At 43.2% G+C, this 17,307-nt stretch overlaps 1 protein-coding gene across 2 annotated transcripts in view; it reads left to right on the forward strand.

Annotated features, from left to right (window-relative positions):
• The window catches only part of grid2 (glutamate receptor, ionotropic, delta 2), a 765,355-nt gene that overhangs the window by 606,372 nt on the left and 141,676 nt on the right, over positions 1-17,307 (forward strand). For both annotated transcript variants that reach the window (XM_083784600.1, XM_083784599.1), the window contains 2 exons: positions 948-1,145; positions 4,629-4,941. In XM_083784600.1, coding sequence (XP_083640726.1) covers positions 948-1,145; positions 4,629-4,941 — 511 coding nt within the window. The remainder of the gene's footprint in view (positions 1-947; positions 1,146-4,628; positions 4,942-17,307) is intronic.

Consider the following 17,307-nt stretch of genomic DNA (forward strand, 5'->3'; position numbering starts at 1 on the left):
GTCAGATGAATGAGTCTCAACTGCTAAGGGCTAGTGGGCATGTTTGACCACTGCTCCGTGCTCTTGACTGCCTGTCTGAGAGTTGGCACTGGCCGTGGTGCTAAATGCTCCAATGGGCTTTGGTGGAGTGTGTTACTGTTACCACAGTCTGTGACAGAACTGGATGCTTGACAGTGGGACTTTGATATACTTGTTTGTGTAGGTGCACGCATGATGTGTGTGTGTGTGTGTGTGTGTGTGTGTGTGTGTGTGTGTGTGTGTGTGTGTGTGTGTGTGTGTGTGTGTGTGTGTGTGTGTGTGTGTGTGCGTGTGCGTGTGCGTGTGTGTGGTGCAGTGGGTGGTGCCTTGATTGATGGATGCCTGTGGCGAGAGAGGGACTTGGCATGCAAGTCCACTCACCGCCTAATAGCTTATTGAGCGGCTGGAGCTAGCAGGGATTAGAAACCACCAAGTTAATGTGTAATACAGAGTGTGTGTGTGTGTGTGTGCGTGCGTGCGTGCATGCATGTGCGCACACATTTATCTTTGTCTCTGTGTGTCTAATGTGCAGCCAGTATCCAGTCAATAACACACACATGGGCCCTCATAAATCTGCCAGACATATTGGCCTGAAACATTTCACTCATCAATTGGGATTTATTAACAAAGAGAAAGCCAGATAGTGTGGGATGAAAGAGAAAAAGGTAATTGTCTAAACTTAACCTTAAGTCTTATTGGAGGGAGGTGGGGGGGGGGAGTAATTTGTCCTCACTGTCTGAAATGATTGTCCATCAAACTTCACTCTTCACTCTAAAAAAAAGAACTGTTAGAACATGTTTTAACGTGCCATCCCTATTTTACATTAGGCAGTTTCAACAGTTGCAATACGCACTGAATGCATGCATTCATATGAAATCCAAAAGTTAGATCATCTAACTGACTGACTCACCAATCACTTTTCCTTTTAGGAAGAGCCATTTGTGATGGTGTCGGAAAATGTTCTGGGAAAGCCCAAGAAGTATCAGGGATATTCTATTGATGTCCTGGATGCTCTCTCTACCTACCTGGGCTTCAAATATGAGATCTACGTCGCTCCGGACCACAAATATGGCAGCTTGCAGCCTGATGGACAGTGGAATGGACTGATGGGAGAGCTTGTCTTTAAGGTGAGAGCGTGCACACTCACAGACATAACATTGTTGGTACAGTATGTGTTCAGTGGTGGAAGAAGTACTCAGATTTGTTTTACTTTTTTTTTTTTTTTTTCAAAGTAGCAATACCACAAAGTAAAACTACTCTATTACAAGTTTTATCAAATGTTTCTACTTTGATAACGTTTTCAAAAATAATCAGTATTATGTTGACACATTAATATGTTGCTACAGGCATTGAAACAATAGGGGAATGATTCACTCATGTAAATAGTGTTGTTATGATGTCAATATGACCATTGTATCATGTGAACGGGATTAACATTATTTGGTTACATTTGTACACTCTGAATGTCTACATTTCACTGCGTACAACAGTACTGCATACACTACTACTTCACATTTCCTCTATAATGGTAGTGACAGTGCCACAGTAGAAATAACACCTCCCAAATGGATATGAGAGAGAGAGAGACAGAGAGAGGGGAGGGGGGAGACAGAGACAGAAATGAGAATAGTATAGGAAGAATGAGAAAAGTGGTGACATTTTATACCTCTGGAGGTCACCGCAGTATTTTCAGGCCCATTACCCCCTTTCTGTTTTTCCATTACTTAATGTTCCAGACTGTCTCCAGACTGTCTCTGAGAGACACAGTCAAATCCAGTGATCATTTTTGTTCCATTCGCACACTCTCCGAGTTAAATATAGCCTATATGCCGAGGATTGCCAAAATCCTTTCCTTCATTATACATACAGATAATGGGTAAAATACAGAGAAATAAAGAAGAAAAAAATAAAGAATTAAGTGAACAACAAAGAAGGCCATAAAAAAGATAAAACGTCTTCAGTTTGTGTCAAGTGTTTCAATACATTCTCCATACACACCCTGATTCACGTCACGAAGCGACGGGAATCAGGGTTCACATCAGCTTAAATCCCCTCACCTGTGCAATTTCCAGCCTCTGCCTCAGCCAATTGATTGCCATGGCAACCACACACCTGCCAATTGATTACTTAATCAGTCCACTTTTCACAGTCAGTTTGCACTCTTCACACACAGGCAGACAGACAGATAAAGAGATCTCCATGTGGGACTCGGACAGACAGTTAAAACGGTTGCTATGACAAGTTGACAACAGGTATTATTTGGTTCCCAAGTTGCATCTTTCCCAAGTAGGCCGGTGGCCGATGGGCACGTACAAGTCTAGTAAACACTAAACCTGTGAACACACTTCAGGTTCATATGGGCATCGTCGCAGATTACTGCAGCAATGTATCAATTCCTTATGTTATAGAGGTAGCAGTGTCTTCTATTTACCAACAATAGCCAACGAATAATCAAACATTTGCTAACTGTTTGACACTAGTCTGTACATGTGTCCCTGCCTACCAAAGCCTACAATGATATGCTATGAGTGCATCCATGAGAGGTTGATCATTTTGCAGCTTAGTTTAAAAAGCATCATTCTAGCTGTACATACTGTACTCGTGCTATCACGTCCTCTACAGCTATTACATCTGGTGAACTCCATCGACAGGTCAGGTATTTGTACTGAATACAGGCTGTATGTATTGTCCCGCCCCTCTTTTCTCCCTGTGCATGTCCTCCACATGGGCACCAGAAAAGAATAGTTCTACTGTAACACTGGTCTCATCTGTGTCATTATGCAAACATATAGCACATCAAACACAACCAAGATGATGATGGAGAGAGGTAGCACACACTTTGTCCACTGTGTCTGTCAAAATCTTATGTCTTATATAATTTAAAAAACCATATTAAAGCATGGTGAAATTACACGGTGATAGAGCCAGCCAGAATACCGAGTGGGCGGGGTCTAGCTTTCTGACGCAGTATTTTTACTTTTGTCGTCACCAAGCATTCTTCAGTTTGGCAGGCCCAATTTAAGCCGAAAGTTTGTCATCAAAACAGCGAGACATAATATATCATGTCATATAATCTATCTTCTTCTATAAATGCACCACGTCTCTGTCTGTCTGTACGTGTGTAATGCTCGTAAGTCGAAAACATTCGCCCCACCGCATTCAAATTTGACACACGCGTTCCACACCACCACTGGGAGTGCAGTGCTCAGTGTCAAGTCGGTCGAACCCGCGGTTGTCCAGAACTGCCACAAAAGGCCTCTCTGCCCGGGCTCTGGACCGGGCCCCTGCCCAGGGTCCATATATGGAGCTGGCCTGTTCTGACATCACACCCCTCCATATTTGGGCATGCCTGACACAGAACTCCATATATAGGAATAAAGGGACACAGAGACAGAAGGGTGGAACGGGTACTCTGCATTCCCGGTTGTCCAGAACCAGCACAAAAGCCTAATTTGGCATGCTTGACAAAGAACTCCATATATGGGCATAACATGGACACATACTAGGGAATGCATTTCTGGTTGTCCAGAACCAGCACAAAAGCCTCTGCCCGGGCACTGGACCTGATCACTCCTATGTCTCCATATATGGAACGGCCTGTTCTGACATCACAACACGGGAACCGCTCTAGTAATTATGATATGATAATGCACGCATGTGTGTGCATTATCATATCATAATTACTAGAGCTGTAGGCGCGCAGCACAAACTCCATGCTGGTGTGTCAGCCTACAAACATCCTGCAGGGTCTCTGTCTCAGTATTCTTCTTATGCAGTGTAAGTGACAATTTCTGCCCATTTAAGCATTTTGTTGTTTCCTCACCCAACTGTGAAATTAGCAAATTTTGGCCTTAAGAGTGTGTGCGTGCTTGCGTGCGTGTGTGCGTGCGTGCGTGTGTGTGTGCGTGCGTGAGTGCGTGAGGGTGGGTGAATGCCAATTTTTTTGCAGGAAGTTTGTATCGGCTCTTTTTCAGTATTTAGAGCTTTGAATGTACAATCACACAATATGCACACACAGGCATTGCAAACACATACACATTCTCTCTTACGAGAACGTGTACACACACACACACACACACACACACACACACACACACACACACACACACACACCTATTCAGCAGCTTAAATTATTACTATGGCACAAACCAACTACGGCTGCTAGCCAAGCATTGAGAAATGGTAATATTTTAATTAACTACCCTCATTTCTGTATATTAGCATAGCATATTTTTGTCCTGTCAACTTAAGCCAACAATTAAAAACTGTTTATTTATATTTATAGACAAAGATGTGCACACACCTGATACCCGTTACTCAGGCACACTATAGGCGAATCTGCAGAGCCGTGCCCTGTAGTTCAGCTGTATCCAATCAATGCTGCGGTGTAAAGCTGCACTTAATTTGGCACAGCAGCTATGATTGTGCCCAGGGCAGTGTTGCATGGATTCGTCTGATACAGACTCCTTATTACGTAAATATTAACTGCCTGTCATTGTTTACGCCATCCACATCCACACTATTAAACCATCTTTCTGAATGAATGCCCCCCCCCCCCTCTACCCACCCTCTCTCTTTCTCTCTCTCCTCATGCTTCCCACCGGCCATAGCGTGCGGATGTGGGCCTGTCGGCGTTGACCATCACCCCAGAGCGGGAGAGTGTGGTAGACTTCACCACACGCTACATGGACTACTCGGTGGGCGTGCTACTGCGCAAGGCGGAGCGCACGGTGGACATGTTTGCCTGCCTGGCGCCCTTCGACCTGTCACTTTGGGCGTGCATCGCCGGGACCGTGCTGTTGGTTGGCATCCTGGTGTACCTGCTGAACTGGCTGAACCCGCCACGCCTGCCCATGGGCTCGGTGTCCTCCACCACCCTGTACAACTCCATGTGGTTTGTGTACGGGTCCTTCGTCCAGCAAGGTGAGTGGAGCGTGGTTGAGTGAGTGTGGCTGTGTGGAAAGAGAGTCTGGGAGGCATCGGCTAAAGCAGTCGTTCTCAAAGGTAACCCCTTCCTTTGCAACATTCTCATTTCTGTGTGTTTTTATATCAAAAGTTCATAAAAAATGTTTTAATTACTTCCTGAAAATGTGCTGCGTGATGACGTGTAGAGATACACATCGATTAAAGCCAATAAAAATGAAGCTCACCTGTTTAATTCCCCACATCTCCGCATCCGTGCAGCACAGCTGCTACTGATTACAGAAATCCTCCGTTTTTATTCCCATTCAAGATAACATCCAGACAGTGTATTACTCGGTTTCAACTTAATCATCACGCAACATATGTATCTGAAAACATTATAGGGTAGAAATAAGCCACATAACTGTAAAATGGTACATCTGGCCAACTACAGTATCTGACTTGTAAACAAACACACACATGCTCCTGCGTATAGCATAGCTACCGTCCCTAGCTACCGTCCCATCGCCTGAAGGGTTGCGACGCTCTGATTGGTTCAGAAACTTCAGACCCGTGTTTCATGTTGAAACCGTCTGAAACTTCCAAATAAAATGCTCACCATTTCCTTTTCCCTACACCTTTAATTAATTGGTTACCCAAGCTCTTCTACTGATGTGTTCTGGTGCTGTTGCAATTCAAACGTGAGCACAATGCCTATTGAGCTATACCCATGCGCACATTATGCTAGTTGCTGCTCATTTACTAGTGTACATGGATTTAGTGAAGAATAAATAGAACCAAGCAAAAGTATATTGTTTAAGATTGCTGTACGTAGTACCTATAGCACATTTTGAGCAATTGCCTTTGTGATAATCTCCGAGGGGTGCAGTCTCTACACCTACAATTTACATCAATTCAAGTCACCTGTAACTCAAATCAACTCTGGGCTTAAACTGGGAGTGAGTGAGTGAGTGAGTTAGAAAACAGAAAAAAATACTTAAATAAAAAAATAAAAAAATTGAAATCATATGTCTCTAGCCCACACAACAATGCCTGCCCGTGCATTATTAGCATATTATTATATATTATTAGTATTATTATATTGATCATGTTTACTATGACAAATGTCCGAAGATGCCTGCCCCGTGACTTCCTCACAGTGGGATGTGCCCAGAGGACCCAGCAGGTAGCATCTGTAGGCCTACTAGATGCCTGAACCACCTTAACTGGCTCATTTCCATGTGAAGGAGAAGCAGCTCATAGACAGACAGACAATTCCTGTGGAATTTAGTGGTCATCAATGCGAAAGAACAAGATGTTTTGTAACCAGTTCTTTAGTTGTGGGTGTTGAATTAAGCTTGTTTTGACCAGGTTTCTTTATTGGTTAGATGGTGTGTGCGAGTGCAGAAGAGTCTCATAGTGGATATGTGTCTGGTTTGGTACATTTCTCATGAGCAAAGTTGCACTTGCTATCATGCTCCGGGACTGAGGCAATAGTTAATTTTTCAAGCTACATTAATTATGCAAATGTTCTAGGGTATGTTTATGTGTGCCATGTTTTTAAGTTGTGTGTGAAATATTTGAGGCCCTGAATGAGCAGTTGATGAGCTTTCCAGCCAGTCGGTAAATAATCCTCTGTCTTGCGCTGCAGCTAATGGTGGTAATGATGATGATGATACATGCTAATTGCTGTTTGATATTTGCAATCGTTTCTCTTTTTAGCTGTAATTAACATTTTAGTCATGGCATCATTACAGAGATAGAGAGGAATGCTGTTCTGTATTGTGTGTGTGTGTGTGTGTGTGTGTGTGTGTGTGTGTGTGTGTGTGTGTGTGTGTGTGTGTGTGTGTGTGTGTGTGTGTGTGTGTGTGTGTGTGTGTGTGTGTGTGTGGTAGAAGAGTATAGTCCATTCAAAGATGTGCATGTTGCTGTCTGAGTGGTTAGCGTTCCATGAGAGCAGACAAGTTCCAATGTGTGTACTTCCTGATTGGTGGGAGGCTGTGCATTGAGATGATCAAAGACACATACAGTACACCAGTTGTTCTCTAACTTGTAGAGTGCACAAATGGACCCATAAGGTTCCATTTGTGCCAGTCCTTTTTGAGTGGTGCAACCACTCCTATAGACTGCTACAGGTATGTGTGTCCCTGGCGTGTGCCTGGGTCCGTGTGTCCCTGTGTCTTTTTTTTAAGCGATGTCCTACTGTACTTATTGCTTGCAGGCCTGATGAACGAAAAGCTTACCTCTATTTTCCCCACTTTTCAAAGTAACAAAACTTGGTAGAGGGCAAAATATTAAATATTAAAGATAAAAATTATTAATAGAAAGGTTAGGAGTTGTAGCGTACTGTCTGAAGGTTACCTTCAACTGCCTGCATGCGTCTTTCAACTTACATTTAATGGGAAAAACATAAATGGCCTGCCCACGTGAAAGGCTTTAAAAGTTTCCCAGCGAGTGCCCCTTGTCATTCTAAGGGTATCATTCATCTAAAAAAAGAAAAGAAAGAAAGATCTGTTCTGACAAAATGTATTTTCGGCCAATAGAGGGGAGGGGAGTCCTTGGTGGTATTGCATGTGATCCCTGACCATGCATTTATAGTAATGTAGGATTTGTTTATTTATCTTTAATTTTCTTTTCACTAGTTGAGAAACAGTGAACTGAATGTCCTGATGATGATGATGACCGTAGTCATTTACTGACAAGTTGGAGGTCAAGGAATTCAACAGAAAAAGGGAGTTATAATGTCAAGAGGGGGAAGTGCACCGGATTGTCTAGTAGAGCAGGGGTTCCTAACCTTTCTATTACCACAGCCCGGCTGACAGTTCATAAAATGTTTGCGGACCGGCAGGACTGGGGGAGGGCTGCGTCTTGACTGGTCTCAAGTAGCCTATACCCTCGGGGGCATGGTGGCACAGTTGGTAGTGCTGTCGCCTCACAGCTAGAAGGTCCTGGGTTCGATTCCCACTCTGGGCGCTGTGGGTGCTGGCGGCGTGTTTCCTCCTCTGCGTCATCAGTGCCCATACCCGAGGCGGGGTTGGCAAAAGGGCCTTTCTTTGTGGAGTTTGCATGTTCTCCCCGTGTCCCCTAGGGTAGATACCCTCACAAAAAACATGCAGTAATCCTGGTCTCTAAACTGCCTCCCCCTGGCCAGCCGGGGCGCCTGATGGAGGGGAAAGGAACTGGTTGGAATAACATGTTCCTTCCACGCGCTACGGAAACTGCCCCCTGTCAGGTGTAAAGGAACTTGGACACTCAGACATGAAGGAAGCATGAGTTCAAGTCCGTTGCTCTCCCCATGTCCCCCATATATGGGGACTAGGTTGGCGGAGGGTAGAGCCCAGGATCACATTAGATGATTGACCATTGGCTGAGAAACAGTGCATGGGATGTATAACAAGTGTTATAAAAGCACTAATCTTCTAACCCATATCCCATCCCAATACAAAAGTGGTCCCTAGGTTTAAGTCAGGGTGGTGGTCCATCATTCACAATCAGTTGAAAATACCTGGTCTAAAAGTAGTAGTCATAGGGAAAGTTAATTTGATGTGAGGGCATGATGTGAGATGCTTGAATTAATGCTGTTGGTAGGAGCCTTCTACTGTCTCGTCCTTTGACACCCTCTGGCACACCACATTTCCTCAGATTTTCATGTCGGCATTCAGTCGCTGTGTCATGACCATTTGTTGTTTGTGTGACAAGACCGCGTTGAATTTTAATACCGACCTTCCTCACAAGATGACAACCGGTCCATTGAAGTCAAACGGTGCCGTCCTGGGGACTCCTGGAATACAGAAATGCTGTTCTCAAACCCAAGACATAAAAGAAACAGTCCAAAGTCTGAAGCGGACTTGAGCCACAAGAGACACCGCAGTTGCCGTGCCGAGCGTTGGGATGTACCGCTCGAGTTAGTGTCCCGATAGGGACAGAATGGTAAATCATATACGCCCCTAGTCAACATGTGCGGTTTTTGCCCCCACTTCCAGTCAAACGTTTGACTTCCTGGGACGTCCGTGCCAACAAGTAGTTAACCCGTTTGTTGTCTTGGGAGTGAGAATGCATTGAAACTACAAGGAGTGAACCTACAAGGAACAGGAATTACCACCAGTGCTCACTGAGCTGCATACTAAGTGATCCTGAGTGAGTGGTCCTATACTCACTCACCACCTCTCATGGGACATCAAAGGAAGCCTCGTCGACCAGTCTTTGCACTTTGTTTTTAAGATTTTTGTATAAGATGTGATCTATCATCTTTCAGTACAGACACATATCAAAGGGCTGATGAGAAGTTCTCGTTCTCTCTTTAAAAAGACAGATTAACCACAGCAGGGGGCTCTTCAAAGATAAGAAGAGCACGTCTTCAGAGACGGAGGCAAGTTCACCACGAATACTGTAGATCATTACAGAAAAATGGTGGGAAAATGGTGAAAGAAAAATACTGTTCCCACATACAAACATTTTGTTTCAAGGCATAACCAAACATTCATTATTCCTAGAGGACTAGGGGAATGGTACTGGAAACAATTGAAGTAACCAAACAAGATGAAAGACATCGGTAGATAGATGCTTTCCAAGACGAAAACCTTTCCATCTCCTGTACCTTTTTTAAACGTATCTTCACCTTTTCAGCAAAAGGAGAAGTGCAGGCTGCCACCGCTAACAAATTGACTGTGGACTGTGCTGTAATTGAATTGTGAAAACATGCAAAGAGACAGAACAGTCGAAGGAACCTGCATCTCTGCTGAAGAATAACCAGCATGGGAGGGAAAAAGAAAATGCTTTCATGCTAGTGGGACTATTAGACTAGAGTGTGTGTGTGTGCATGTGTGTGTGTGTGTGTGTGTGTGTGTGTGTGTGTGTGTGTGTGTGTGTGTGTGTGTGTGTGTGTGTGTGTGTGTGTGTGTGTGTGTGTGTGTGTGTGTGTGTGTGTGTGTGTGTGTGTGTGTGTGTGTGTGTGTGTGTGTCTCTCTCTGTCTCTGTCTCTGTCTCTGTCTCTGTCTCTGTCTCTGTCTCTGTCTCTGTCTCTGTCTCTCTCTGTCTCTGTCTCTGTCTCTCTCTCTCTCTCTCTCTCTCTGTACCCACTTGCCATAGGCCATGATCAACACTTTCATCTTTCCATCTGCTCCTCCACAGTCTCCCTCTCCCCCCTTCTCTTTTATCCCTCACCCACAGCCTCTGCCCTCTTTTCACTATATCCCCTGTGTGCGTGTGTATGTGTGTGTGTGTGTGTGTGTGTGTGTGTGTGTGTGCGTGTGTGTGTGTGTGTGTGTGTGTGGCAATCATGTTGGAGGAGCCAGATACGCCTAACCTTTTTATCTCCGTCCCTCCACTACCCTCCTCCTTTCATCCTTCCATACAGGGATTAAAAACGGAACATTTTCACATGAAATCGGTTCCGAGCAGGATCAATATTTTAACGTGCTGTGCTTGTGTTACGACCCCAACATAATGTTCATACAGCATTTACTACAAAATAATAAATGGTTAATACCGTTCATATGCTATTTATCAGTTGGCAAAAACATTTTGCAGGATAACTGATAAATGATTCGGCCATATTAATGTCAGGAAAACCCTCCTATTTCATTAGACATTATCTGACAGTTATCCATTACCATAATGTTTGGACTCACATGTGGGAGCTCACCAGAGTCTGATAAAAAAAAGACTATTTGATATTGAACATGATGTGTTGTATGGTACTTATAGTGGAGCAGTCCGACAAATCCCTTCTGTCCAGGTGAGACATTTCAGCTTATACAATTGCAGGCATGACAGACTGACCCTCCATCGCTCCCCTTCTGATAACAATGATCATCTCGGTGGGGAAAGAATACACTTGAGGCATTGAAATGCACACTCCCACTGACAGGGTGTGAAGTGATGCTCATGATAGGCTTGTGTAGGTCTGGGGTTGGACCCAGTACGGTGCATTGTTGTTGTTAGCCCAAGAATAGGGATAGGTTCAAAGATACTACCACTGTGCTTTAGACAGGCATCACTTGATTGTGCGTGCAAGGGAGACAATTAGAGACAAGAGGATGCTGTAGGTTGTGCTCTCTCAGGTACTTAATCTCATCATCATCATTCTGGAGTGACAGGAAGGGTGTGCATTCTGTTGTGCTCGATGGTTTGCTAGACAGGCTTTGAATGGCCAACCGTGCACATAACAGGACATGTGTGTTAATGCCATGTCGGTTTGTCAGAAATCTGTCTGTATCTGTATCTGGGCTCAAGAAATTAGGCAGTACTTTGGCATCCGTTTAGGCACTGAACTAATTTCTTTTGCAAAGGGCCTGGCTGTCAAATGTGTGAACTAGTGAGATGTCTCCAATCTGGCACAGTAACATGCTACAGTGATAGAATATGACCTCCGAAAAGAAAAAGAAAACTGACCTATTGTGAAAGATCATAGTTCAGAGAAGTGTGTGCGCGTGTGTGCGCTCACATGCGTGCGCGCGTGCGTGTGTGCGCAAATCTCTGCCGAGACCCGCCCCTCTAGACCAGAAACTTAACACGTTAGCTACTTTACCACTGAACAAACCCCACATGTGGTACATTTTGATCCTGTTGGTTATGTCACTGGTATGTAACCGTATCCCACTGTTTTACTCGGCTGGAAACCACAGGGTAGGGAGATGGAGAGAGAGACACAGAGAGCATCAAGAGAGAGCGAGGAGTGTACAGATGGGGAGAAGTCAATGCTCAGTGGATTGCATAAGGCACTGCCGCCATGCCAGGATATTTTGAGCATGCCCTCAGATGACGGAAAGCAATAGCTAGGGGTGCTTGTGTTTCATGCTCGCTTTAACCTTAAGTCGTGTCACCAGTTTGCAGTAGATATAGTGGCACAGCTGGGTCACCATGCTGTAAATATGTTGTTTGTTTATGCACATACTGATCATCCTTTGTTCTTTTAAATAATTAATTACATTTCATTGAGGAAGGTACTGTATCTGTTACATTGTACAGTGTACACAAGCCTCGTTACGAACCTTTATATAGATGTGTTCCCCATGAGTCAAGGAACATGTGGAAACAAGTGCAAAAGATTGCTATAGCGCCCCCCCCTTCGGCCAATTGGAGTAAGACTGCTTTCAGTGCTATTTGGCAAGACCCTCTACTATACTGTAAAGTGACCTGAAGATATGACGCTGCATGTATAAGAGGCAGAAGAAGAATCTTCACAAAACAGCAATTTTCATTGGCTCATAAAAACATTTCATTTTTTCACTTAAAATTATTTTGTCCGTATAGGTCCAAAGTTCACGTGTAGAAGTTTTCGTGCATTTTGATCAAATATCCTAGGAGGCGATACATTTGAACTGTTTTTCATATAATTCAAAATGGCGGGTGATCTAAAGGTCAGAGGTCAAAAGTCAGAACACGAAAGTTGTTTGGCATGAGGAGACACATTATGTGTATCAAAGTTGCATTGCCAACGGTCAAGCGGTCGAGCTATGCACGTTCAAAGTTTGCATTTTCAATTGAGTGCTATAGCGCCACCATTTGGCCAATCGCCATGGGCTTCGCATAGTCACCGTTTGGCATGGCCCTCTACCAGATTACCGCGTTTCGCGAAAACCGACTGCACGGTTCAGCCAGAACTGCTATTTTTGGAGGAAGAAGGAGTAGGAGAAGAAGGAGAAGAAAAATAAACACAAAAAACAATAATTGACCAAAGTCACTTCATGACTTCTTGGTCCCTTAATTACACAATACCACAGACTATCAAAATACCAAAGTCATGAAACAAAGGTTTGGTTTGACGGAAGTATGGAGGAATTGTGTCTCCGCTGCCAAAGCTGTCAGGGTGCAGGCACATCTTCACGTCAGAAACTCAACACCTCCAGTTCTCCACCTCTACACCTCAGAAACAGGAGGATCACAATACAAATACAGAATACCAAATAATACAATTAAACAATTATAATTCAGTGTAAAATGCAGTTGGCCATAACAGCCTAGTAGTAGTAATATTGCAGTGCATCGCAGCCTTCCAATCAGCCTTGTCAATTATTCGGCCTCATCCAGTACGTCCACTTACCACTAGTTGGTAGCAGCTAATAATCACTGCAGGTACTCAACCTGTAGTTGAAGTTACAATGGGTTTGTATAGGGAGGGGGTGGAGCAGCTAAAATTTATATCAAATATCTAAATACTGAATCAAGTAACTTAAAAACTGTCTGGGTGTTCACATAAGACTGAGTAGACGATGAAATGAAATGAAAGTGAAATATCCCTTTAATGCTTATTCATGCTTTGTCACTCTTCAGTGCTTTGAAATATGTTCATTTTGCGCATTTGCAGCGAAAAAGGGTTGAGCACCAAAGTATAAATTAGCCTTAAGGTTGACGGACAAAGAGGAAAATAGTCTGCCATCACTTGGCGAGGCAGAGATGCCTTTCATCAAACTTTCTCTTATAAAATGAGTGTGGCTGTGTGAGGAGAACCGTGTTCACTCCATGTCGATGTGACCGCCAAAGAAAAAATCACATCAAGGTGTCCTAAGAAATTTCATTCCATTAATTTCATTTCTATATGGAATATAACCTCAACACAACATTACGCAAATGCTGGAGATGTTCCTACTGTATGTAACAGAAGATAAACAGTGGGAGGGAAGTCCTGTTTTCCCTTCAATTTACATTGTGGTTGTAAAGACAAAAGACAAATAAAAAAAGCCTACTTCCTCTACGCTTGCCAGGCTTCCTCTACACTGCCAGCAGAGATATGTCTGGTTCACGCTCGTGTACCTGGTTTGAGACGATAGTACGATACACAGCCCGTGGTGATTAGCTGCTGAAATCAGTTGGAGAGGAGACACCTGCTGCACTTCGTTATGGCAGCATCAAGACCCGCCGCACACTGAGAGAACAGGGAGAGAATATATGAGAGAGAGAGAGAGAGAGAGAGATAGATAGAGAGAGGGAGGAAAGACGCCTAGTAATACATTTCGAGTGGAGAGATGGGGAGGAATGGAACACAGTCGGATAAAGAGATTAAACAGCGGGAGAGGACAACTGTGTGCCTTATTAGAGGCTAGTTAATCATTACCGCCTGCCTAGCGCGGACGTTGAAAAGTTTCTATGATTGTATTGTGCCAACTTATAATTAATACAGAAGTTTCCTTCTGTGTTAACAAACCCATGATGCACCATGCTCAACACTCGAGACAATAACAAAATGGTCAACGGTGTTCTACACTGTACTATTGAATCTAGACAAACTTATTTGCCCTGATTGCTGACCATGTCTGGACATTAGCAACATTGTTCTTTACTTTCTGACCGCTTATTTGTCCATGCAGAGCATATGTACTCTTGCATACTCTACTTATAATCGAGTATACAGTATGCTTGCATGCTCGCTATATAATGCAAATATAATTGAGTATCATACTATCAGAAGGAAATGAAGAGAAGGAAGTCAATTAAACCAGGAAATGCAGGTGTCCTAGCAGCTACAGCAGTGAGAATGAACACAGGAGAGGTATTAATGTTAGAGTAAGAGTCAAGGTGTATAAGACATGCTTGGGCTTTAATCCAGGGAAAGAGGTGTGTTGGGGGGTCAAGCTGCTGCCTCGTGGTGCCCCCATCACCTGCCTACCCTCCCAGCTCCTTCTGAAGGGTTTCCTCTGCCATGAAAACCTCCCTTTTCCTGTGCAGAAAGAAGGGCTTTCATGTCTCCATTGAAGTGGGTCGCAGGTCAAAGTAGCTTGAGCACATGGTGAGGTAAGGTGTTCATTTTGAAGAGGAAGAAATAAAGGCTATTACTCTAGGACAGGGGTAGGCAACTTATATTATCCAAAGAGCCATTTTTGGACTCAAAAGATATTAAAATTATATCTGGAGCCGCAAAATATGTTTGCTTTAATAAAGCAAACATTTTTGATTTTTCTGGTCTTTCACGATTGTTTTTAGTTGTTTGCTAATCTCTCAAAGAAAATCAAGTATAGCCAGCAGCATTGGTGGTGAAAACAAACAAAGATATCTTAGCATTAATACATTCTTTATTTTCCCTCATATTTGTTTCTTATTTTTATCTGGTGTATAGGCAACATTGTTTTGCAATATCAAAATGAAAGAATAAATTTATGCATACTACAATAATAAATTATGATTCAAATGAAGAAAAATTTACTTCTTTGCCCAAGCAACTGGAAGCCACGAGAGGGCCTAAGAGCCACATGTGGCTCTAGAGCAGCAGGTTGCCTACCCCTGCTCTAGGATTAGATACTGTAGCAGCAGGTTGCCTACCCCTGCTCTAGGATTAGATCGTTAATCCATCTCTCTGTCTCTTCATGGGTTCAAACAAAGAACAGAGCAGTAAGTCCTATACCTATATGTGTGTGTGTGTGTGTGTGTGTGTGTGTGTGTGTGTGTGTGTGTGTGTGTGTGTGTGTGTGTGTGTGTGTGTGTGTGTGTGTGTGTGTGTGTGTGTGTGTGTGTGTGTGTGTTTTCTATCTAGACTGACCACATGAAACTTTGTGCGTGCGTGCATGTGTGCACACACGCATGCATACATTTGACTGGGTGAGTGTGCAACTGTGCACTTAATCTTTAGTCTTGCAGGTTCCCTGAGCAATAACTTGTCAGAGATTGATCGTCTGAGGGAAATCATTACTCTTCATTGGAACAGAAAAATGTGAAGCAAATCGCAGGTAGCATTCTGTTTACCACAAGCAGGGAAAAACGAGACAGCGGGAAGAGAGCGAGAAAGAGAGCAATCGGAGAGAGAGAGAGAGGGGGGGGGGGGGGAGAGAGAGATAGAGAGGGGGAGAGAGAGAGAGAGAGAGAGAATGCACAGTGAAGTGCACGTTGAAACTGTTCTCTGTGGGTGAAAGGGGTAAAGATGCAGAAGGAGGGAGTACGTTTCTCTGAAGTCTGTGTTGAAGTGTTTCTCTGTAGGGCTGAGACAGGGAGAATATGAATGGTAAAAATAGAGCCAGAGCAATGCCAAGATCTGGAATCCGATTCCGTTTGTCCTAGACCACAAGTTACCAATTTTTAACGATATTTTGTCAAATTAAAAATACAAAACTTTTATCAATTCGAAGAACTTGGATTTAATAAAAATGTTGTATTTGACAACATTTAACTAGAAGTTATTTTATTTGAACACTTAAGCCCTATTCAATCTAAGGTACACAAGCTCCAGAAGCACAAGAATAACGGAGGCAGAAAGTGGTTACAAATTGGGACACTGCTGCATACAGTAACTACTGATACAAATGTCAAATAATGTATAAATGAATAATGAATAAATCTATACCGGCCGGACTCTAGTTTTAAACAGTTCTCTGAATAGTGTACTTTACCCTGCATTGCCTTTTCCTCATCTCCACAGATGAGTCACTTCTCTGCCTAACCAAATTAGCTGCAAATTAAATTACTTGTAACGATTATGCAGAATTAAAAACAAAACGCAAAACAAAGAAAACAACTGCGGAAACCGGCCAACCGTAGATCTCACTTCTAACCAATCGAGGCATTAATTGTTTTCACACTTTTCCTCGTTGTCCTCCTAACCAAGTTCTGAATAATCGCAGTCGTATTGGGACTTCTTGCATTCCTGACTCATATTTGTTCTGCCAAGGTGATCACTTATATTACTAATACTAAATACTAATGGAAATTCACTGCAGTGAAACTGGAACAGAGGGGGCAGGGAGGGAGGCATTCAACAACAAGAAAGCAAAGAGAAAGGGAAGCTGCAGGAACAGTGGGAGAGAGAGGCATACATTGTGTGGAACAGTGGGAGAGAGAGGCATACATTGTGTGGAACAGTGGGAGAGAGAGGCATACATTGTGTGAGCACAATTGCACATGGATGTGGTGTCAACAGTGAATGCGGAGAGAGAGATATCAGAGATATCATTACCCCACACTTTGACAATGCTATCATTGCCACATGCCAATAAAAGCCATTTGGATTGAGTTGAAATGAGGAAAGATTAATTACATTTGGGTCTATAATGCTTTAGAACCACATTTATAATGCATTATAATGCACTTGCAACTGCAAGGCATTATAACACATTATAAATATTAAATATTTTAATTATATAATTATAGATGTATTGTTGTGTAATTATTGCATAACAACTTATACCAAGTGCTGGTCATAATGCATTACAAACTCAGTGGAACAGCACAATATACCATTATTACACAGGCAACATTTTACCTAGTGGGAACTCATATAAAATTTTACTTAAGTGTTACTTAATTAATTTATTTTATGATTAAGACAGAACTCGCGTACACACGCGCGCACACATGCATGCATGCACTGTGGGAGACTGGCAAGGCAGGCCACGAAGACAGCCATAATTGATTAATGGTAAATGAGGACATTGTCCCTCTCTGGGGATGAACTCAGGTGGA

The sequence above is a fragment of the Protomyctophum parallelum genome (genome assembly GCF_964188405.1).
Source record: "Protomyctophum parallelum genome assembly, chromosome: 15".
NCBI classification, from domain to species: domain Eukaryota; kingdom Metazoa; phylum Chordata; class Actinopteri; order Myctophiformes; family Myctophidae; genus Protomyctophum; species Protomyctophum parallelum.